The sequence below is a fragment of the Musa acuminata genome, chromosome BXJ1-1 (genome assembly GCF_036884655.1).
Source record: "Musa acuminata AAA Group cultivar baxijiao chromosome BXJ1-1, Cavendish_Baxijiao_AAA, whole genome shotgun sequence".
Taxonomy (NCBI): domain Eukaryota; kingdom Viridiplantae; phylum Streptophyta; class Magnoliopsida; order Zingiberales; family Musaceae; genus Musa; species Musa acuminata.
The window spans coordinates 3769176-3790570 of record NC_088327.1 but is presented as its reverse complement, the minus strand read 5'-3'; the positions used below and the strand labels follow the sequence as shown (position 1 = coordinate 3790570).

General features: G+C 36.6%; 4 protein-coding genes across 4 annotated transcripts; 2 read left to right on the top strand and 2 right to left on the bottom strand.

Moving 5' to 3' along the window:
* Positions 1 to 160: 160 nt before the first annotated feature.
* Positions 161 to 4035, top strand: LOC135612380 (uncharacterized). Its single transcript, XM_065108655.1, has 3 exons — positions 161 to 381; positions 941 to 1046; positions 3770 to 4035. The coding sequence occupies exons 1-3, from the start codon at positions 176 to 178 to the stop codon at positions 3800 to 3802; spliced, it is 345 nt and encodes a 114-aa protein (XP_064964727.1). The 5' UTR covers positions 161 to 175; the 3' UTR covers positions 3803 to 4035.
* Positions 3582 to 4971, bottom strand: LOC135612359 (uncharacterized). Its single transcript, XM_065108567.1, has 3 exons — positions 4743 to 4971; positions 4519 to 4635; positions 3582 to 4007 (listed from the first exon to the last, which is right to left on the bottom strand). The coding sequence occupies exons 1-3, from the start codon at positions 4824 to 4826 to the stop codon at positions 3597 to 3599; spliced, it is 612 nt and encodes a 203-aa protein (XP_064964639.1). The 5' UTR covers positions 4827 to 4971; the 3' UTR covers positions 3582 to 3596.
* A 158-nt stretch (positions 4972 to 5129) lies between these two features.
* Positions 5130 to 9844, top strand: LOC135612314 (ribosomal RNA-processing protein 17-like). The gene is made up of 4 exons (XM_065108489.1): positions 5130 to 5350; positions 5910 to 6015; positions 9022 to 9154; positions 9298 to 9844. Exons 1-4 carry the CDS (start codon positions 5145 to 5147, stop codon positions 9534 to 9536), a joined length of 684 nt encoding a protein of 227 aa, XP_064964561.1. The 5' UTR covers positions 5130 to 5144; the 3' UTR covers positions 9537 to 9844.
* A 1234-nt stretch (positions 9845 to 11078) lies between these two features.
* LOC135612269 (hexokinase-3-like) lies at positions 11079 to 21040 on the bottom strand. The gene is made up of 9 exons (XM_065108372.1): positions 20605 to 21040; positions 16934 to 17084; positions 16659 to 16841; positions 15342 to 15416; positions 12837 to 12992; positions 12628 to 12726; positions 12414 to 12541; positions 11617 to 11698; positions 11079 to 11523 (listed from the first exon to the last, which is right to left on the bottom strand). The coding sequence occupies exons 1-9, from the start codon at positions 20874 to 20876 to the stop codon at positions 11170 to 11172; spliced, it is 1500 nt and encodes a 499-aa protein (XP_064964444.1). The 5' UTR covers positions 20877 to 21040; the 3' UTR covers positions 11079 to 11169.
* Positions 21041 to 21395: the final 355 nt, after the last annotated feature.

Genomic DNA, 21395 nt, shown 5'->3' with positions numbered 1-21395 from the left:
CCGGTTTAAGAAGGTTCATCTTGGTTCGGGTTTTATGGAACATCGTCACCGATCGAGGAGGGGCCGTTTCCCCATCCCATACTCAAATGTCCCATGCGCTGTGATTCTTTTAACGGCACAATGTCACGTGCATATCACGTGAACTAAACTTCTAGTACTGCATGGTTCGCACTTTATGTGCCGCCCTGTTTGGCTGGAAACCAATTTGCTCGAGGGAAAGAGGGCGAAGCGGCGGCGGAGGATGTCGGGCGAAGAAGAAGATGACTTCGATGAGGGAGTGGTGGTGGGGCAACTGTCTACGGTCATGGTGCCAAAGCATATCAAGAAGAGGGCTCTCAGAAACAAAGCTCTCACCGTCGGTTTCAACGACAAAGAACTCAGGCACACTCATGCTAATCAAACGATCTCTTGTAGCTTTTTTTTTTGCTTTGGTTCTGTGCGTTCTTTGCTTTTCTTTTTCTAAGAAATAGTCGTTGGTTGGTCCTCTGTGATTTCCTGATCCCGATGGCGAGAAAAACCCTAGCGAAATTTATCTTGTAGATGTCAAAGGCGGATTTTTTTTTTTTATCCGGGTATTTTGTTTCGTTCGACCCAAAAATTATATGTCATTGAGCTAATGATGACATTGAGACCAGGGTGGTGTGTTATTATAACTATCTTGAGCAGCCTTTTCGAATTTATGTTATCAGGATATGGACATGCTTATGTTCTGTTCTCTTGCTTCCTACCTATATCAGAAATAAATTGGTTACTTTAACAGCTTTCCGCTCCTATTTTGATAAGATGTGGTATTTGAAAATTTGACTAGCAGTGTACTTATTTTACAAAATATCCTGTCTTGTCTAATTGTGAAAACAATTATCTATTGAAAATTGCAGAAGATTTTTGCTAGGTATCATATATAATTGAAAATCCTAGTTAACAAGCATTTATGTTGCAGGGACTTTGTTACTGGGTTCCATAAAAGAAAGAAGAAAAGGAGAAAAGAAGCTCAGAGGCAGTTGCAAGAAAAGGATAGATTGAAGCGGATTGAGGCTCGTAAGAAGGTTTGTCTCTTTTGTTAATATGTTTTGTGAATTACTTTTAATGCAAGTTAAAGAAAGAAACACAAGACGAGTACTCTTGTAGTGCATACAAAGAATAAAGAAATCACTCTCCATGAATAGCGTATTTATACATCAAACATCAGTTTTTTCCATGATTATTTGAAGCAAAACCATGCCTGGAGACAATGTAATAAAATAAGAGAGACAAACAAGGAACTGTTTAATATCATTAAGTTGTGATATTTAGTTTTCTGTTGACTATAATCAGTAAATTTATTTTCCATATGGATAGTTGATTGTCTAAACATAGCTCAAAATGATAACTTACAGTATGTTTGTTGTGAAATTTTTGAGAAATATATGATGACAGATATTAAGCTAGAAAAAAAAAGATTCTAGAATGGCCCAAAGTTATAATATATGTACATGGAGTCTATTTTCAGAAGTGTTGTACTATGATGGAGAGTGTTTACTGTAGAAGATATCAACAATTTTATATTTCATACTAGATCATTTTGAACTGAAAGACCATGAATCTGGTGGTCTTGACCAAGGTTTGCAATACCGTATCGTACCGGTATTTCGATCTGGGCTCGGTACCGGTACAGTACGGTATACGAGTGGTACACCCAGGTGTGCTGAGTACTGTAGCACTGCTACAGTGCTACAGTGCACTCGGACCGGTAACAGGCAGTCCGTGTACCGACAACCGGTTGGACCGGTATGTACCGCCCGTACCGGGCGGTACAGTTCGGTACTGCAGACCTTGGTCTTGACTCTGTGATTTTACTTGTGAAATTCATATGAAAAATATCTTTTCTGTTCTTCTGAAATAACTTTCATAATGTTGTTTCGAAGCGAATTAGAAAGTCGAAGTTGATAGGTTTTGATTATCAGTTTGTTGAAAGGAGTATTCGAGGAAAAATTAGAAATAAAACAGTTAAGGCCTTGATGGAGGATAGACTATTATGCTCTTGTAAAGGTTGCTTCATTGTAACTAGGGTATCACGGCTACGTCATAGAAATAATGCTTCCATGCTTAGGGGTAGGGCTGAATATTTATCCTCTTAACACTGTTCAATGGTAGGAGTGTGGTGGGTTAACTACCAATGGGATTAAGAGTCTAGCAAAAGTATATATATAAAAATTCAGACTTTACCAAACTATATTATAGATCTACTTTCACCTTGAGTTTGTAGCAATCTTCATTCCTAGACAAAAAAGAAAGAAAAGATTTTGGAAGTGCACTTTATGATGCTTTTACATCCTCATGGATCCAAATTGTTTTATTGAATGGCCTTTTCCTCTTTGCCAAATAATATTGCAAGAGAACCCCTTATTTACTAAAATTATCTTGGACTAGCATGGAGAGATATAAGGGAGGAGAGAAGAGGAGGGGCACTGCACAATCATTTATGCTTTATCCCTATGACTTATTGCAATCATATTTTAGCAAGTGCACCTTTAATTGACCAACTGATCTTGGACTAGGAAGGTAAGGAGGGAGAAAAGGAGGAAGAGAAGACTTGGAGGGGGTTTTTTTGCAGTAATCTATTAGATTATAAATCTCTTGTTTTATTCTCTATCAGAGCTAAATATTTTTTTAGTAACTCCATACATTTTTCTTGACGTTATCATCTCAACTACACAGACACATATTTTTTCTATATATTTCACAGCAGCCCAGCACTCAGATCTATAAAGTATGGCTAACCTACAAACTCAGATCCATACTAAAATTTTCCTTTTAATAGAGCATGCACTTGATGAAAACACAAAATCGCCAATACTCCTATCCACTTTAATCAACTTATTACTCTATGAACTATATTGATCTCCTCATTTTGTTGAAATAGATCCAATACATTGAGAAGTAATCTAATTACATTAGCTGAAAGCTTGAGTATGAAAATTACCAGAAACTAAAAGACAAAATATTCCAAAGATCAGGAAGATATTAGTCCATTATATCCCAACTAATGACAACTTTTTTATGTTTCAGTGCTTTAAATATCAATTCAATATTTTCAAAGTGATTATACCATAAATAGTTGAACATCAAGTCGATCTAGCAAATATGAAGGAAACATAAAATTCAGCATTCAGCAATTAACAAAAGACGAATATATGCATATGTGCCCATGTCGAACATCCTTACGACTAGTATTTCTAAGAAGAAACAAGTAAAAAAAATAAAATTGAAAAATGTAGAAATTATTTTGTTCCCCATCATTTTTTGTCAAATATACTGCAAGGTCCAAGAAGATAGGTGCCCAAGAAGTAGAGAAGAATAGGACAATGATGACCATTAAAAAGTGACAATGACAATGGCATTGACAAAATTATAACTGAATGTTCCTTTCAATATTTTTATCAAACAGAAAAGGATAACAAGAAAACCTGCAAAGCGAAAAATATATGCAATTAAATGATATATTTCAGTTTTTAGTTCATAACACAGAAAGCTGGGATTATTGTTTGAGCAATAATAATTTTCATGTTCTACCAAAAAAGCAGCAAGAGCAAGATCAAACTGCAGAGATAAATGCACTATTCACAATGGAAACCAACCTTGTTCCTGTCTCCTAGCTCTCTGAGTTCATCTTCAATTAACTCATCAATAGGTTTATCATCAGTTTTAGTACTTTCTACATTTTCCATTTTAGCTGCACATGTATTGACACGTTGTTTCTTTGACGGTAAGTCCTCACTTTCTTCTGCAGGTTTCTGCATTTCTGGTTCCTTTTCATGACTAGGAGAGGCATCTTCTTTCACCTTCTTTGTTTGTAGGTCCCCATGATCTCGTAGGGAAGCATCTGACTCATCTACATGAGGACTATCCTCATCTTCATCACTAGAAGAATCAGAATCCCTGAATTTAATTATTTTATTCAATGGTTTACTAGGAACAGCACCACATTTAACAACTGACTTTTTCCCATGCACTAGCTCTTCATAGTACTGCACATCAAACGAACCAGAGATACCATCAGAATGTATCCTAGCCATTTCATACATGTATAACATCAAATTCATGAGATGTTTGAACCAAAATATGAATCAACGAGGAGGCCACTTTTAAATAAATGCTAAAACTAAAGGTACACAAAGATTAAGTTCACTAATTTACTGATAGCAAACAACAATGTCAAGCAAAGCACATAGACCATAACCAATGGTTTCTAAGGCTAAAACATGTTGGAACACAGAAACGATCAAGCTTATGGGATAGTACTAAAGAATAAACAAGAATGGAAAAAAAAGAATCTGATTTTGGCTGCAGAAACCCAAAATGAAACCAAAACCAATAGCAAAAAGGCTAAAACAACATCAACAACGGTTTTACGACTCAGAACAAAACCCAATGGAAACAACAATAAGGCCGAGTAAATATTAGATTTGGGAAGCAAACCAAAACCAGAATCTCAACCATAAGAATGAAAGAAATCAGCAAGAAAGAGTTAGAACGGACGGTTTCTAGGAGATTAAGCGCTTCATTGGTCGCCTGGCGCTCCCTCCCTCCATCGCAAGTAAGGAAAACCCCCTGTACGCCGGGACGCAGCGGATGCAATCCCTTCTTCACCGGTTTCTGCGTCGTCACTACACGAATCATCAAACAGAACAACGAACGAGAAAGGGGAAAAGGCTCGAGTGCCTTCATCACGTTGGATTCTTGCACACGAAGATAACATTTACCCCATGCGGAAGATACTTCCTCTTCTTCCCCTTACTGTAGTTGTTGTCGTTGGAATTGGATTTGGGCTTGTTCTCGCCCGCCATTGATCTCTGTGTCTCTGTGGCTTTAGGGTTGGGGAAGTTACAGGCGAGGAACAGCTCTAGTTAACCCCTCAAATCCGCCGCAGATGGACAGCGAGTTCATCGCGGTTCGGTTCGGTTCGGATCGGTTCGGTTCGGTTCGCTTCCCGGTTTAAGAAGGTTCATCTTGGTTCGGGTTTTATGGAACATCGTCACCGATCGAGGAGGGGCCGTTTCCCCATCCCATACTCAAATGTCCCATGCGCTGTGATTCTTTTAACGGCACAATGTCACGTGCATATCACGTGAACTAAACTTCTAGTACTGCATGGTTCGCACTTTATGTGCCGCCCTGTTTGGCTGGAAACCAATTTGCTCGAGGGAAAGAGGGCGAAGCGGCGGCGGAGGATGTCGGGCGAAGAAGAAGATGACTTCGATGAGGGAGTGGTGGTGGGGCAACTGTCTACGGTCATGGTGCCAAAGCATATCAAGAAGAGGGCTCTCAGAAACAAAGCTCTCACCGTCGGTTTCAACGACAAAGAACTCAGGCACACTCATGCTAATCAAACGATCTCTTGTAGCTTTTTTTTTTGCTTTGGTTCTGTGCGTTCTTTGCTTTTCTTTTTCTAAGAAATAGTCGTTGGTTGGTCCTCTGTGATTTCCTGATCCCGATGGCGAGAAAAACCCTAGCGAAATTTATCTTGTAGATGTCAAAGGCGGATTTTTTTTTTTTATCCGGGTATTTTGTTTCGTTCGACCCAAAAATTATATGTCATTGAGCTAATGATGACATTGAGACCAGGGTGGTGTGTTATTATAACTATCTTGAGCAGCCTTTTCGAATTTATGTTATCAGGATATGGACATGCTTATGTTCTGTTCTCTTGCTTCCTACCTATATCAGAAATAAATTGGTTACTTTAACAGCTTTCCGCTCCTATTTTGATAAGATGTGGTATTTGAAAATTTGACTAGCAGTGTACTTATTTTACAAAATATCCTGTCTTGTCTAATTGTGAAAACAATTATCTATTGAAAATTGCAGAAGATTTTTGCTAGGTATCATATATAATTGAAAATCCTAGTTAACAAGCATTTATGTTGCAGGGACTTTGTTACTGGGTTCCATAAAAGAAAGAAGAAAAGGAGAAAAGAAGCTCAGAGGCAGTTGCAAGAAAAGGATAGATTGAAGCGGATTGAGGCTCGTAAGAAGGTTTGTCTCTTTTGTTAATATGTTTTGTGAATTACTTTTAATGCAAGTTAAAGAAAGAAACACAAGACGAGTACTCTTGTAGTGCATACAAAGAATAAAGAAATCACTCTCCATGAATAGCGTATTTATACATCAAACATCAGTTTTTTCCATGATTATTTGAAGCAAAACCATGCCTGGAGACAATGTAATAAAATAAGAGAGACAAACAAGGAACTGTTTAATATCATTAAGTTGTGATATTTAGTTTTCTGTTGACTATAATCAGTAAATTTATTTTCCATATGGATAGTTGATTGTCTAAACATAGCTCAAAATGATAACTTACAGTATGTTTGTTGTGAAATTTTTGAGAAATATATGATGACAGATATTAAGCTAGAAAAAAAAAGATTCTAGAATGGCCCAAAGTTATAATATATGTACATGGAGTCTATTTTCAGAAGTGTTGTACTATGATGGAGAGTGTTTACTGTAGAAGATATCAACAATTTTATATTTCATACTAGATCATTTTGAACTGAAAGACCATGAATCTGGTGGTCTTGACCAAGGTTTGCAATACCGTATCGTACCGGTATTTCGATCTGGGCTCGGTACCGGTACAGTACGGTATACGAGTGGTACACCCAGGTGTGCTGAGTACTGTAGCACTGCTACAGTGCTACAGTGCACTCGGACCGGTAACAGGCAGTCCGTGTACCGACAACCGGTTGGACCGGTATGTACCGCCCGTACCGGGCGGTACAGTTCGGTACTGCAGACCTTGGTCTTGACTCTGTGATTTTACTTGTGAAATTCATATGAAAAATATCTTTTCTGTTCTTCTGAAATAACTTTCATAATGTTGTTTCGAAGCGAATTAGAAAGTCGAAGTTGATAGGTTTTGATTATCAGTTTGTTGAAAGGAGTATTCGAGGAAAAATTAGAAATAAAACAGTTAAGGCCTTGATGGAGGATAGACTATTATGCTCTTGTAAAGGTTGCTTCATTGTAACTAGGGTATCACGGCTACGTCATAGAAATAATGCTTCCATGCTTAGGGGTAGGGCTGAATATTTATCCTCTTAACACTGTTCAATGGTAGGAGTGTGGTGGGTTAACTACCAATGGGATTAAGAGTCTAGCAAAAGTATATATATAAAAATTCAGACTTTACCAAACTATATTATAGATCTACTTTCACCTTGAGTTTGTAGCAATCTTCATTCCTAGACAAAAAAGAAAGAAAAGATTTTGGAAGTGCACTTTATGATGCTTTTACATCCTCATGGATCCAAATTGTTTTATTGAATGGCCTTTTCCTCTTTGCCAAATAATATTGCAAGAGAACCCCTTATTTACTAAAATTATCTTGGACTAGCATGGAGAGATATAAGGGAGGAGAGAAGAGGAGGGGCACTGCACAATCATTTATGCTTTATCCCTATGACTTATTGCAATCATATTTTAGCAAGTGCACCTTTAATTGACCAACTGATCTTGGACTAGGAAGGTAAGGAGGGAGAAAAGGAGGAAGAGAAGACTTGGAGGGGGTTTTTTTGCAGTAATCTATGCTTCATAACTTCTAAGATTATTTTTTTGCTTGCAACACACCATTTAAAGCCTTACTGGAAACTATCAGTTTTTTCCAACATGGCACATGTCGAATGTGAATTTATTCCCAATTCCAGTTTAAGATAGCATGTCAATCATGCACTCTGATCTGCAACTAGTTTAAAAATTGGTTCAGTTGCAACAGTTAGGGAGCATTTTTGGGCAAACCTGAGTCAAACCTAATACGTTTTTCAGGGATCGAGGACATCTTTAGAGGATGCATAGGATCAGTATTCTCAGCAGACTGAGTCAAACCTGATTTGCCTGCTTGAGAAAGCAAATGCCTCTACCATCCTATTTCTTACATAATATTTTCTTCATAATATCATGATGGTATTTTATAGGGAGTTGTTATAGAGTAGTCGGACTGTAACACCCCTTGGAGACCCTATCATGGACAAAGGTCTTTCCGCCATAGATTAATTTTCTCTTATTTTCGGATGTATATCTGATATTTTCAGCATGGTTGAGTTTAGAGTCAATTCTTTGTATCCTTATCAAGTCCTATTTTGGTTGCAACTTGGGTTGGGAAAACCGTTGAGGCATCTTTAGAGAGTTCTAAACATGTCTTTAGATGAATTTTGTGGATTATGAGATTTCCACAAAAGCAAACTTGTCTCCCCTAAATTATGTTGGTCCCTAAATTTTGTGGGTTATAACAATTCTAAGAGTAGGGTTGGATCTTTATTTGTTATCTTTCTTTATTGCAATAGAATTATCATTAGTTAGTAATTGTTTCTTTCTCGCTTTTTATACTTGGAACTGAGATTTTTCTCAAACTAAGGAGCACTTGGTAGGAGGCTATAACTTTTAAAATGTCCTTCATACCAATCGATATTACTAGTCCGAGAGTCAATCAGTCTTGTACTCTTCCCACTTTCATCATTTTTAAAGCTTCCTTCTTTGCGTTTCCTATATAACCTCGTTAAATGAATATAAACATGTACATTGAGAGTAACTGGCCAATGATGGTCAAACTATTTTGCATATTAATATAGCTAATTGCTCTTTCGTGGCTTAAATGTGGAGTTTCTGTCACAAATAATTTGCTTGTAAGGATAAGACTACCTACATCAGCTCTTCCTGATCTTGCATTGCCCGAAGCCTCATGCATTGGTCTGGCTGAACAATAGATTCACAAAATAATTTATTATGAAAACTTTTGGCAACATTAGTTGATTGAATATATAATTGGTTAAGCAACATAGGAAAATAAGTAAAGTAGCTTTATAATAAGAAGAAATTGATTAATGTTGGCGGTTTGAAATGCAAGGCAGAGTTATTAAGGAATCCAAATTATGGTTATAATAATTGCTTTAAACAGCAATTATTGATATGTGTGGGAAAATTTTTTCTGACTAGCATATGGTTGTTCTTGATTTGTGAACTTGCTCTTTTATTTTGGTGTAGAGGAAACAAGAAAGAGAAATGGCTTTATATGGAAGAGTTTTATCTTCAGAGAATCCACTGGCTGCTGTTTCAGAACCTGACAATGCAGGTGATTCTGAACAAGATAATCAGGACATGATGGCATCTGTTTCAGGTAATGTTGTATTACTGCAAATAAATAATTGATATGGGAACTTTGTTGTCAATAGTGAATGAAGATCATCATCGGATGTATTGATCGATTCTTGTGCAATTTGAACAAGAATTTAGCTTACACCACTATTTTTTCTTTTGAAGAAACAAAGATGTATGAAGATGAGGACACGACAATTACAGTTACAACAAGTGCAATCTCCCACGAAAAGGATGATTTTAATCAAACAAATGCTATACCTATGGTCGGAAGCAAAGCTGAAAAGAGGCAAGGCCTAGATGTGAAGAAGAAACCACTGAAACGAGTTGCAAAGCACCGATCAAACAAGAAGGGTGGAAAGAAGCCTACCCCTCGGAAGCATAAGAAGGGCAGAAACAAATGATGATAGCTATCTTAGCTGATAAGGACTGACAGTCGATAGCAAGATTTTGGAATCAAGTTTCGTCTTTACCATTTATCTTTGCATCAAAAAGAGAAAAAAATGATAAATATGGATGATATCTACAAGATTTATCAACATCTGCTGTTTGCTTTACACAATCGTGACAAATCTTTTTTTTTTTCACAAATCATTGGCCGAGTGTAACAACCTTAGGGATTCTCATGAGAATACTTTGTTACCAGAAGACTTCTGTTATGCACTATTCAGGGTTCTGAGTAGTTGAGTGAAAATTAAAGACTCTAGATAAACCTGTTGTGCATTGCAATTAAATGAATCATTTGCATTCATGTTATGGTAATATGATACCATCATAGAATCAATACCACACTGAAGAGGCCAATATGAAGCATTAGAGGTCCACATAATATATTTGCATTCACAATGTGGGACTGGGAAGAACCAGCACTACACGGCTGCAAATTATCACTAAGGATCGAGACATTTAGGCTTTCAATACATTTGAAAGCTTGCAGTAAATTGTGGCCAGGCTCTTTCAGTTGTTTCAGATCAAGGCTTCAGAAGTCCGGCTTCTAAACTCATCTTGCGTGCCATTTGATGTCTAAGTGTTGTCACAGTACGTTTTGGTACGGATTGTATTTATCGATCCAACAAGGTACATGACCAGAGTAAACTAAGCAATACATCCAGTATTGGACGTGTACCACCAGGTGGTGTTGGACACCCCGGTAAAGACTGGCGTGTGGTACACGAGGTGGTATAGATAATTTCTTTATATGTTTTTAGACTGTTCTTCGTAATCCTAACCAAATATACGAGCTAATAATAAATCATCCCATGTAGTTAACTATCTTTAATATTTTTATCCCTATATTTTAAAAAATAATATTTAATATTCTTATTGTTATAAAAGTAAAATATCTAAATCCATTTACGATCTCGGTTTTAATGACGAATAAATCATTTTAATATTTCAATTTATGATGATGGAACGATGACATTGTTAGAGGCCACGAGTAATTATTATGGATGAAAAGAGTTACGGCAAGAGATGAGGACGACTCTATACTTGCATGAAATCGACACAGTTATGGAGTGACGTTGCTTTGCATTTGCGTCGACGCTAATGTGGATGTTGAATGGCATCGTTTTACATTTGTGTTGGTACCGACACAGATGCAAAACGATCCTCATCTCTCCTCATCCACAATAACGACCCCTAACGACGTCGTTGTTCATCACCACCTAAGTCGTCCGCTTTCAACAACTAAAATATTATAATTATCTTTTTATCTTTTATTTTTATATTTTCGTCGATAAAACCGATAATATTAAAATAAATAAATCTAGATGTCTCAATTTCGTAACTACAGAGATGCCAATGTAACTTTTTAAAATGTAACAATTGAAATACTAAAAATACCTAACTACATACGACAATTTATAATTAGCCCCAAATATATTGTACATGAGATTAGGAACCTTGATCTAAACAGAATAGATATAATAATAACACAAGCAGGATAATTGAAAGTTCTGCACATCAACCTTGCACATGCATTATATACTGAATTTTTTACATTTTGCACAGAATGATACAATGTGTAAGGTAGTTTTATCGATTTGATGAATATGCTGCAGCAAGGACAGCAGCGCCTGTTCCCGATCCATCCTCACAGACCCGAAGACAAACATACGGGGCAACCTCCTCGCCTAAGATCTCTGCAACGGCTTCATTCAAGTACTCCCTGAACATCGAGTACCCAACATAAAGACCTCCTTCGACTGCCACGACTGTTCTTCTCGGTTTGCCCTTCGTTCTTCCGCTTGCAACGCCTGCACTCCCATCTCGTCCTATCTTCTTTAGTATCCCAACTATACCTGCTGCAGCTAACCTTGCAGCTCTTCTCGTGACTATGTCACATACTCTAACAAGAAGCCTTCTTGCCTTCAATGAGACTCCAGATATCTGATGAGATTAGTCCAGTGGCAATAGTTAGGATGCTGATGACAATAGCGACTATTGGCATAGAAGATGAAGATATCATCGAGAGTGTGATACCTTCAAATGGTCTTCAAGTATCTTCCCGACTTCTCTCAAGTCAGGTGAGTCGTCCTCGTGCATTGCTGCCATCAAAGGTGTCCTGGGAGAAATAATGGGAAGTTTGAGGGAACTCAGGAGCTCTCTCGGCACTCAAAAGAGATAGAAAAGAATCTTGATTCATGACATTACCAATTGGAAGTCGCAAATAAAATGGAATTATTTGCATCTAATGCACTTCCAGACAAGAAACAAAGAGAATTTAAAGTAGATCTGTCGTCTATGAACATTACTGCACTCTCAAACGAAGCAGGATTAACTACCAGCATTGTTTGATAGGCAGCATTCATGTGCATTCAATTATTGACATAACACTGTGTATCCATTTCTAAAGCAAATTCAGATGCTAAAAAACACTTCTGAAATGATTTATCTTGCACCTTGTTTACTAGGAAAAAGAATTGCAATAAATCAAGTATCAATGCGTCAATGCTGATCCATAGCAGAGGGGATGAGATATGACTAGACTAATCAATGCTAATCAACACAAGGGTCTGTTGACCACTATTAGAATCCGACCCACCATGATGCAACAGCAAACCTTGGTCCTAATGCTATAAATTCTGACAAAAGAAAAAGGTCTATTGACTATCCATGCAAAGGGTAGAAGCTATGTTACAAACTACTGACAAAAGATATTAATCATGTTCATCACTACTAGAATGCCTTAATGTTACCATAAAAATACAAGAAATAAACTGAAGTTGCAGGTGACAATCTTACACATGGACCTGCTGCAAACTCTATCAATATCATACCTTATGACAAAGGGGACTGACAGATTTTGCACAGCATCTGGAAAGATATCTGACTCCTCTGCCATCCTCTGAAGAACCCTTCTAACAATTTCACCCAAGTACATCCCTGATATCATTTTTTCAAAACCCTATACCAGAAAAAAGACGATGTTACAAGGTTTCTCAGGTGACTACAAAAGTATACTAAAAGGATAAGCACACTGGAAAGTCTTGCCTGCTCATTACGATTGGGGCTCTCATCATCTAGAGATATGTCATAGGGGGTTCTTGGTAGATGTGATGACCAGAAATTCCCCCATTCCATGTTGACGACCTAATCAGCATAATAATGAGTGGATACATATGACCAGCAACAAAGAATATATTCTGCAGCAGAACAAAAGCTGGCTTGAAATCATGTAACTTGAATAATACATAAGATACCATGTCACCGGAGTTCGTAAGAAGGCCTTGATACTTTATAATTGCATCAGTCCTTTCAAGATAGCAAGCATTGGTTCCCGTTCCAATTATCACTGCAGCTACAGTGTCAACATCGTAATAATGGCCAAGAGCTAATGTGCCAACAGTATCATTCACCTGGTTGGGTCCAGTACATGAAACTCATTAGACTACTATTCTTTACGGGCAATAACAAAATCAAAATTAACAGAACAGAACAAATAGAAGAGACCATTTCTAATTTCCAGAACATCACATAAATGATCCACCACTTTGTTAAAACCACTAAGTAGTGCAGTGGCCAGTTGGAGTGATCAATCATTCCAGTATTAAGATCATGCAATAAGACAAAACATGGTAGAGGAGTTAATAAGCTCTGTACAAAGACCAACCAACCACATAAAAACATGATCCTATATTCCCTTTGGATACTAGTACTATTCAATTGCCTATTTACTTAAATACCACAAACTTATTTATTTGAACATAACTCAAGTAAATGTCCTTTCTTACATTATATCCTGTTATTCCCCATTCTCTTAGATAGTTCAACAAATTGAAAAAAGCTGCGTACATTTTAGGTTAAATAAAATTTACTTCAAAAACTAAATTTGAAACCAATAACAAAGATATAACCAAAGCAAAAACTCTATGCTAAGATATGTACCACTAAATGTCCTTTCTTACATTATATCCTGTTATTCCCCATTCTCTTAGATAGTTCAACAAATCAAAAAAGCTGAATACTTTTTAGGTTAAATAAAATTCACTTCAAAAACTAAATTTGAAACCATTAACAAAGATATAACCAAAGCAAAAACTCTATGCTAAGATATGTACCACTAAACTATCTAAGAAACTTCTCTCTAATATTAATTTATAATAGGATGAGAAAAGGACACCCAAGATACGAAATATGATCTGAAATTTTTGCCCATTAGAATTTTAAAATGAAGTACAAACTAAACTATCAAAATCACAGACAGCAAAATATATTGTGCTCCCAAGTTGCTAATGGAATCATCAATGAATCTTCATGTTGCATGATCTTTGTCTCCTTACTAACAACAAATTTTAGTTGTATTCTATTTTATATTTATGATAACGTTTAGTAGTATCTAAAAGAAATGAAGAATTCACACCAAAACAGGCACAAAGGGTTCTTTAAACAATTACGAATGGAAGAATTAATAATTGCTGCTGACAATCTGTTTTCTAATGAGTTCACTAGTGGCAGATAGTGCCCCTTAAATTTGTGGCTATATAGCCTATTCAACTTTAACAAACAAATTAGAAAAAGGATGAATCCAATGCGTGAGGCTCACTTCAATACAGGGTTTAGGATTTTAATTTCGAATGAAACCACCCATACCGGTCCACTAGCAGACCGGTACGCAAACTATCTGGTACCAAGCGGTACCGTCGATTAGGGCTGTTTCCGCCTCGTTACCACCCAAAATCGGTCAATAACGATTGATTTCGACCGTCACCGCCCGCTACTGGGCAGTATTAGCCGATGGAGAAGAAAGGGAGAACCTGGAGATCTGACGCCACTCTCCCTCGATGATCCCGATCCTTCGCCGCCCTCTCTCGCCGGACATCGCAGATGAGATGTCGTCTCCTCCTCGTCTGAGGCGACGAGGCCTCGGCATCATCGGCGACTTCTCATCCGTACGGGGAGGCGACGTTGCCTCAACAACATCACCCTTTATTATTTTTATTTTTTTAATTTTTAATTTTTAATTTTTTTAATATATATATATATATACACACACTAGCCGATATGCCAGAGTGTACCGCTCGGTATACTCATACTGTATCGTATCGAGTTGAGCTCAAAACATTGGTACGGTACGAAATCTTTGAAGTGGGTCAATGTACATAGTTAAACCCCTATAACCAGAAAGGTTGTTTCCATAACTCAAACCATGTTCTCCTAGGTTGCAAAAGCAACATTACTAGCATACCAAAGCCAGATCTCGAATTCAACAACCAAATTGCTTCCTTGAAATAAGTTTTCTAGCTATAATGGAACTATGAACATTTCTTTGTTAAAATTGTCCAATCCTAATCTGTCCAACCAATTTAATGACAATGGAACATAGCTGATCCATCAACTCATATCTGAACAATTGGTCAAACCAATTTTGGCTAGACACTGAATAATGCAAGAAAAAAAAAAAAAGAGAAAGAGATAAAGAGGAGATTAATAACTCCGTGCCATACTGCCCACAATGTGAATGTATATGCACTACTTGTTCATGTATAAAAGTATAGCTTGGAAAATGTGGGTGGAAAATGTCAGACATTGCTCTAAGCACACATTTGCATGAATAGGATATACAATATACATAACTCGAAAAAATGTACTTAAGAGGGTGCAAGTACAGATTCAGCATTGAAATACTAAATGATAGAAAACTATAATATAATATCCACAAGTCTAGTGAAACATAAGCTGGAACAACCATAGGAACAAAATTATACCAGTGCCGCTACCCGCATGTTCAGTCCAGTCTTTAACATGGCTTCAGTCAAACACTGAGCAACATCTTTTCCAACCTAAATCCCAGAGCTAACATTAGTTAAATCAAACAATGTGAAACTTCATTGCACTTCATACTAATGACAATTTTAGCAGACAGTATTACTTTTTCTTTAGTGAAAAAAAAAAACAGATTGAATCATTTATTTCAGGATAACAAGACAACTTATATCCATAAACCATTTTATTATAGAATTTTTAATAGAAATAATCACCTAAAAATGTCTTAGTTCTCAGTATGTTGTAGAGGTTTCATGGACAAATCCCAATATCTAGCTTTATATTCACGATCACTATATTAATTATGAACAAAGGACTTGGAATTAACAGTATCACATTATATTTCATATCAAAAATATATAATTTTGCCACCATACAATAATCAGAGACAATCAGGAAAAAATCAAGTTAATATACTAAAATGGACAATCCCAACTTCAGAAGCTTAACCACAAGAAATATCATGCATTAAGGGACCAAGAATAGTACAAGAGTGGCAAGCTACTTCATTTGTATAATGACAGACATGAGGTTGGACTACTGCAACACAACATGCTGAGAAATGGCACTAAAAACTTAATAACTTGCTAGTAGTTTCCCTGTAACCAGGCCATGGGAACATTATTTTTCCAATAGTATCCATGTTATCAGTATCTAAATAGAAGCTTAGAAAAAATGAATACAAGCAATCAAAAATTTTGATGGTGTTCCTTTACTAAGCATAAATGAATGATAAAATCTAGAAAGTAACGGAGCTTCTCATAGATTAAGTTCAATATTAACAAAAATTAGACTTTTAGAACAAAACTTATTGAACAACTGAAATTTCATCACATTCTTCTTTTTTTTTTTCATAGATGCATGGACACATGATGAAGTGCACTTTTTTCCTAAGAAGATAAAATGTAACCGAATGAAATTCCAGCTTGACAATTAAGATTTTACTAATATTTTCCTAATTAGAAATATTTCCATTTTTTAGGAACACCACAAGTGGAATTCTCAAGAAGATCTTATTGAACAACAAATATTTGGAATGAAAACTATATTTAAGAAATAAAAAAGCACAAGCCCTTATAAATTCAATTCCATGATCAGTTGTATGAATCAAACAATTTGACAAGCAAGCAAGCACAGGCAGTAGGCAAGCTGTTAGTATAAGATGCAATAGCTACCAAATACTTTGGTATTCCCTTAGTCCCCTTACAACAATATACATCAGTGAAAAGATGAATCATCAATCTAAAAGTTCAACTTACAGCATCTTTAATTGAAAACCCTTTAGTCCACTTGATAAGAAGACCAGAAGAAACAGACAATTGTCTCACAGGAAAAGAAAATGTAAATCCAAGATCCTTTCTAACATCCGGTATTTGATCAATACCATCATCTTCTCTTTGCACAAATTGTTTTAATGTGGAAGCAATAAAATTAAACAATTCCTGCATAGAATATTAAGAAATCAACTGAGTGAAAAAGAATTACTAGACAAAACAATGAAAAATGAATGAAACAAATAGAATAGCAAAAGTACCTCCCTTGTGCCAGTCATCAATTCCTGGGAAATTTGCTGTCGCTGGACTCTGTGAGTCAAAATCATGGACCCTTTACCACTGAACTGAATCTGCAGGACTCTAAAATTTGTACCTCCTAGATCGAGAGCATAGTATGTACCTTCTTCACTCCTACAGGGAAAAAGTGGACATGAGACCTATGATGGTATTCAATAAATAGGTGAAGTCTATACCCTACAGTCCACTTCCTAATAAGTGATGGTATTCAATAAATGGCATCATAATAAGCCCTTCCTAATAATTATAATTATTAGAAAGGGCTTCTTCTTCGAGTCATCAGTACGTACCAGTTGGTATCAGTGTATCGACACACATAACATCGGTATGTATCGGTGACTCGGAGAAGGAGGAGGTTGGAGGAAGGAAGAAGAGGAAGCAGTGGAGAAAGAGAAAAAAGAGAAAGGCAGAAGAGGAGAAAGGAGGAGGAGGAAAAGAGAGGAAGAAGAGAAGGCGATGGACTAACAAGAGCAAGAGAAAGAAACAAGAGAAGGCAGTAGAGGAAGAGGATGAAAAGGGAGGAGGATGAGAAAGGAAGAAAAGGAGACAGTGGAGAAAGAGGTGTGAGGAAGGAAAGGAACAAAAGAAAAAAAAAAGGATTGCAACAAGCCATGGGGCCTGCTGCCACCAGACCGCACCATGGAAATTGTGAAACTGGGGAATGAACAAAAAAAGGAAAATGGAAACGAGAAAATACAAATGTCATGGCAAGCCACCACAACTTGTTGTTGGTGGGTGACAAGAAGAAAGAGATTGTAATGGAGAAAGAGATAAGAGAAAATTAAGAAAAAAGATAGAGAAGAAAAAGAGAAACAAGAAAAGAAAGGAAAAATGACATGAGCAGTAATTCAAATCATGCATCGAGATTCATTAGAATTATAAGTTTCTATTTTATGTATGACTAATATTTTTTCTTAAATTAGGAAAAGAGTTTCGACGTTGATTATGATGTTCACCTCAACAATCTACAAATAATAGCAAGAATATGTGACTTCACCTAGTTTGTTTTTGAGAAAATTATGTATATTTGTCAAGTTAATAAAATATATGAATCAGATATGTCAAATAAAGATTTGTTGATCTATAAAGCATTTATTTTTATTTATTCTGATTATTGAAAATTATTAGTTGCAATGGTATATGATTTTCTTTTTATTAATAAAATATCTAAATAACTTTAACTGCTTATGTATTATTTATATAATTTTAATTAGCATGGCTATCATTTTAGCCGCCCAATAGGGATCGGATATTGATATTAAGTTTAGAAACTATTTTCTTCTAAACCCTAAGCTAACCTACATGAGGTTAAATATAATATCACAGAAATGTTATTTCACTAGACTAGGGCATTATAATTTAGTGGTATCAGAATTTACGTTGTGATAAATTGGGTTAGAAGTTATACAAGGGATAAAAATAACTAATAAAAGTCTACCTATGATTCATAAAATTTATTCTTATCATTTATAATTTGTACATAATTGACTTTATGATTGTAGAACAAAATAAAGTACACTAGGAGAATTGAAAATGTCCTACACCATGCTAATCTACAAAACCATTCAACTGCAATAATCTGGCCATTCTCAACCTTCAAGTAATGAGTAAAGACTTACTAGAGGCTGAGAAGGATAAAGGACTAGAGGGTCAAGTAGAAATGATACTACAAATGCAGACTTCAGTTGGAGTTATGATAAGTCAATAGGAGATGCAACAACAATTCCAATTAGCTTCGGCATGCGACATAATTCAAATTAAAAGATTGAATCTTCCTCTTTTTAAAAGCAGTTCCAACCCATTAGTTGACTTAGACGTCAATAAAACTAGGGCCATAAGATGGTTTTCAATCAACTGAAAGAAAGCATAATGTCAACCGAGTTGAATGCAAGCATTATAACAAATTTCATGCTGATAAGGAATATCAATGGTTTTCTGGGGCTTGATTTCTTTGTGGCCAATAGGGCCATAAGATTGTTGAATGTCCTCAACAAAAGATAGCTCAAGGACATAGAAAGGTCCAACCTTTCAGAACATCCTCATCACATCGCACTGATAAAACTAGGGCCAACAATCAAAAGTCTAAAGCATAAAAGAAAGCTGATGCTCGGATGCTACAAGATGCTCAAATTTCTAATTTGTTACTACGTACCCTGTTATTATTTTCTACGTATGCATCAGTATTATTTATTTTCAGATGTCACTCATTCATTTGTGTATGTAGATTTTATCAAGAAACATAAACTGATGTGTCTTTAGATATTGAATTGTGCATAAATACCTCAATCAATGTAGAAATAATTGCTACCCGTGTTTCTAAATCTTGGATTGTTAACAGTAATGAACTTCTAGATTATTTGACTATATTAGAAACAAAAGACCTGATATTATTTTAGAAATAAATTGGTTATCCAAATATCTATATCTTCTCAGATGGCCATTGGAAAATTGTGAATTTTCAAAGCCTAAAAGATGCATTGTCATGAATTTAGCTTTCATGGCTCCTCTACCAGCATTCCTCTCGAATTTATTTCAGCTATACAAGCCAAGTCTACCAACATTCCTCTTGGATCATTTCAGTTATCCAAGCCAAGAAGACATGTTATTTATACATCCAATTCATTCTCAAAATAACATCAAGATCTTTCATTTTTAATTTAACCAAATCAACAAGAAACTCATAACCATCAATATTACCTATGCAAGATTTACAAACTTAGATAATTACTTTTACATTGACTTAAGTGTTAATACACAATTTAATATCTAAAGGCAAATGCATCAAATTATATTTGTTAATAAAATTTAAAAACTTAGATGAGTGAGTGGCACCCAAATAAAATAATACTGAGACATGCAAAAGATAATAATACGGTACATCATACCACAACATTAAAAATCTGAGATCTTGTAGTGTCATGGCTTAAAATTTTCCTAATGCTTTAGACTTTTGATTGCCAAGCCCCTTTATCAGTGTGATATGATAAGAAAACCCAGCTGGACCAGAACCTTATCTCTCCTTGAGTCTGTGTCTACTTGAGGATATTCAACAATCTTATGTCCCTGTTAGCCTTTTCAACAACCTCATGGAAATATTAAATCCAAATATCCAGTTACGACTAAAATGCTAGAATTTACCTAATGGAAGTGCGCTTTTATGCTTTGTATAGGAATTAATGGATTCAGACCATATACTGCAAGTTACAAAGACATTTGATAGAATAAGGTATCAAATAATTGTAAAAGACCCACTGGAATTAAAATAATAATAAGATCAGAAACAAATTCAAAGTAGAAAACAGATGTAACAATCCAACAGTCAAAAGTATACAAATAGTAAATAGAACTGTACAAGACGCAGAATATCAAAGAGAAGTCTTTACAATGCATCAATTACCGGTTTAGTCCATGTTCCAAAGATCACAATATAAGCACATTATCCCCACACAAAATAGAACTTTCCTAATGCAATCAAAGTTCATAAATAGGTCGGGTTAAATAAGGAATCCCAAAGGGAACAAGGACCTTAGAAACGCTGCAAGATCTTTGGCAAGTTAAGGAACCCAAAAGGTGGAAAAGAAATGATATGTAATCTGTAAACGGAGAAGGAAACATGGCGTTAGAGGATACGTACCCATCGGGAAGATTATCGATGAAGGTGAGCAACATACGAAGCTTGCTGCCACCTTCCGAAGCGAGGCCAGCGTGCATCTCCACCGCCATGGCGTCCACCACCTGGCGTAGCCTCCCGACGGAGGTGGCGCACGCCTCCTCGAATTCCCTCACCAGCGCCACCGCCCGCCCCCAACGCCGTCTGCTCCTAACCCTGTGGGCAACCATCACCGTCGCGATCGCGCACGTCGCTACCGCGCAAGCCGCCGCCAGCCCGAGCCCTGCACCCCCCATCAGCCACAGCCCAATCGCCCTTTTATTGATCACTTCATCAGCCGACCTTCCAAGGCGACGTAAGAGAAGCGCGGCGGCAGTCACCGGAGCGGAGGAAACCAAGTCTCATGAGAGCGCCGAAGAGAAGTCGAAGAAGCATGGAACAGAATACATTGGTGGGAGGAGGCGGAGGAAAGCGACGGGAAGAGGAAGAGAAGGGCTTAATAAAGGCTGATTTATTGTTTTTAAGGGGCTTTTCTATATATACAAAATATATTAAAAATAACAAAAAAATCATATAAAATTGAGTTCAGAGAGGACAGCGAGATGGGTTCTGAGGGGCGGGATCTGAAAAATGACGGATTTGCCACTGTGGCTTGTTTGCGACGGCCCGATGTTTGACTCGTGACATGTGTCGTTATTACTTTTGTAAGCCTTGGGCGGCTCCGAATTAGGGCATGTGATCGGAAATTAATTGCGATAACGCCACCGTAATCACTCGCTCTGGTCAATGCTTTGACCAGAGTGACTGTCGATCAC

Excerpts from the sequence above, each read along its gene's own strand:
- LOC135612380 (XM_065108655.1), top strand. The coding sequence starts at position 176 with ATGTGCCGCCCTGTTTGGCTGGAAACCAATTTGCTCGAGGGAAAGAGG. Across the intron at positions 382-940 it reads TTCAACGACAAAGAACTCAG|GGACTTTGTTACTGGGTTCC; the intron begins GCACACTCATGC and ends TTTATGTTGCAG. Across the intron at positions 1,047-3,769 it reads GGATTGAGGCTCGTAAGAAG|GTTTCTGCATTTCTGGTTCC; the intron begins GTTTGTCTCTTT and ends TTTCTTCTGCAG.
- LOC135612359 (XM_065108567.1), bottom strand. The coding sequence starts at position 4,826 with ATGGCGGGCGAGAACAAGCCCAAATCCAATTCCAACGACAACAACTAC. Across the intron at positions 4,636-4,742 it reads GGAAGTATCTTCCGCATGGG|AAACCGGTGAAGAAGGGATT; the intron begins GTAAATGTTATC and ends GTGACGACGCAG. Across the intron at positions 4,008-4,518 it reads CGCTTAATCTCCTAGAAACC|TACTATGAAGAGCTAGTGCA; the intron begins GTCCGTTCTAAC and ends TTTGATGTGCAG.
- LOC135612314 (XM_065108489.1), top strand. The coding sequence starts at position 5,145 with ATGTGCCGCCCTGTTTGGCTGGAAACCAATTTGCTCGAGGGAAAGAGG. Across the intron at positions 6,016-9,021 it reads GGATTGAGGCTCGTAAGAAG|AGGAAACAAGAAAGAGAAAT; the intron begins GTTTGTCTCTTT and ends ATTTTGGTGTAG. Across the intron at positions 9,155-9,297 it reads CATGATGGCATCTGTTTCAG|AAACAAAGATGTATGAAGAT; the intron begins GTAATGTTGTAT and ends TTTCTTTTGAAG.
- LOC135612269 (XM_065108372.1), bottom strand. The coding sequence starts at position 20,876 with ATGGGGGGTGCAGGGCTCGGGCTGGCGGCGGCTTGCGCGGTAGCGACG. Across the intron at positions 17,085-20,604 it reads ATCGATAATCTTCCCGATGG|GAGTGAAGAAGGTACATACT; the intron begins GTACGTATCCTC and ends TTTTCCCTGTAG. Across the intron at positions 11,524-11,616 it reads TACTTGAAGACCATTTGAAG|ATATCTGGAGTCTCATTGAA; the intron begins GTATCACACTCT and ends TAATCTCATCAG.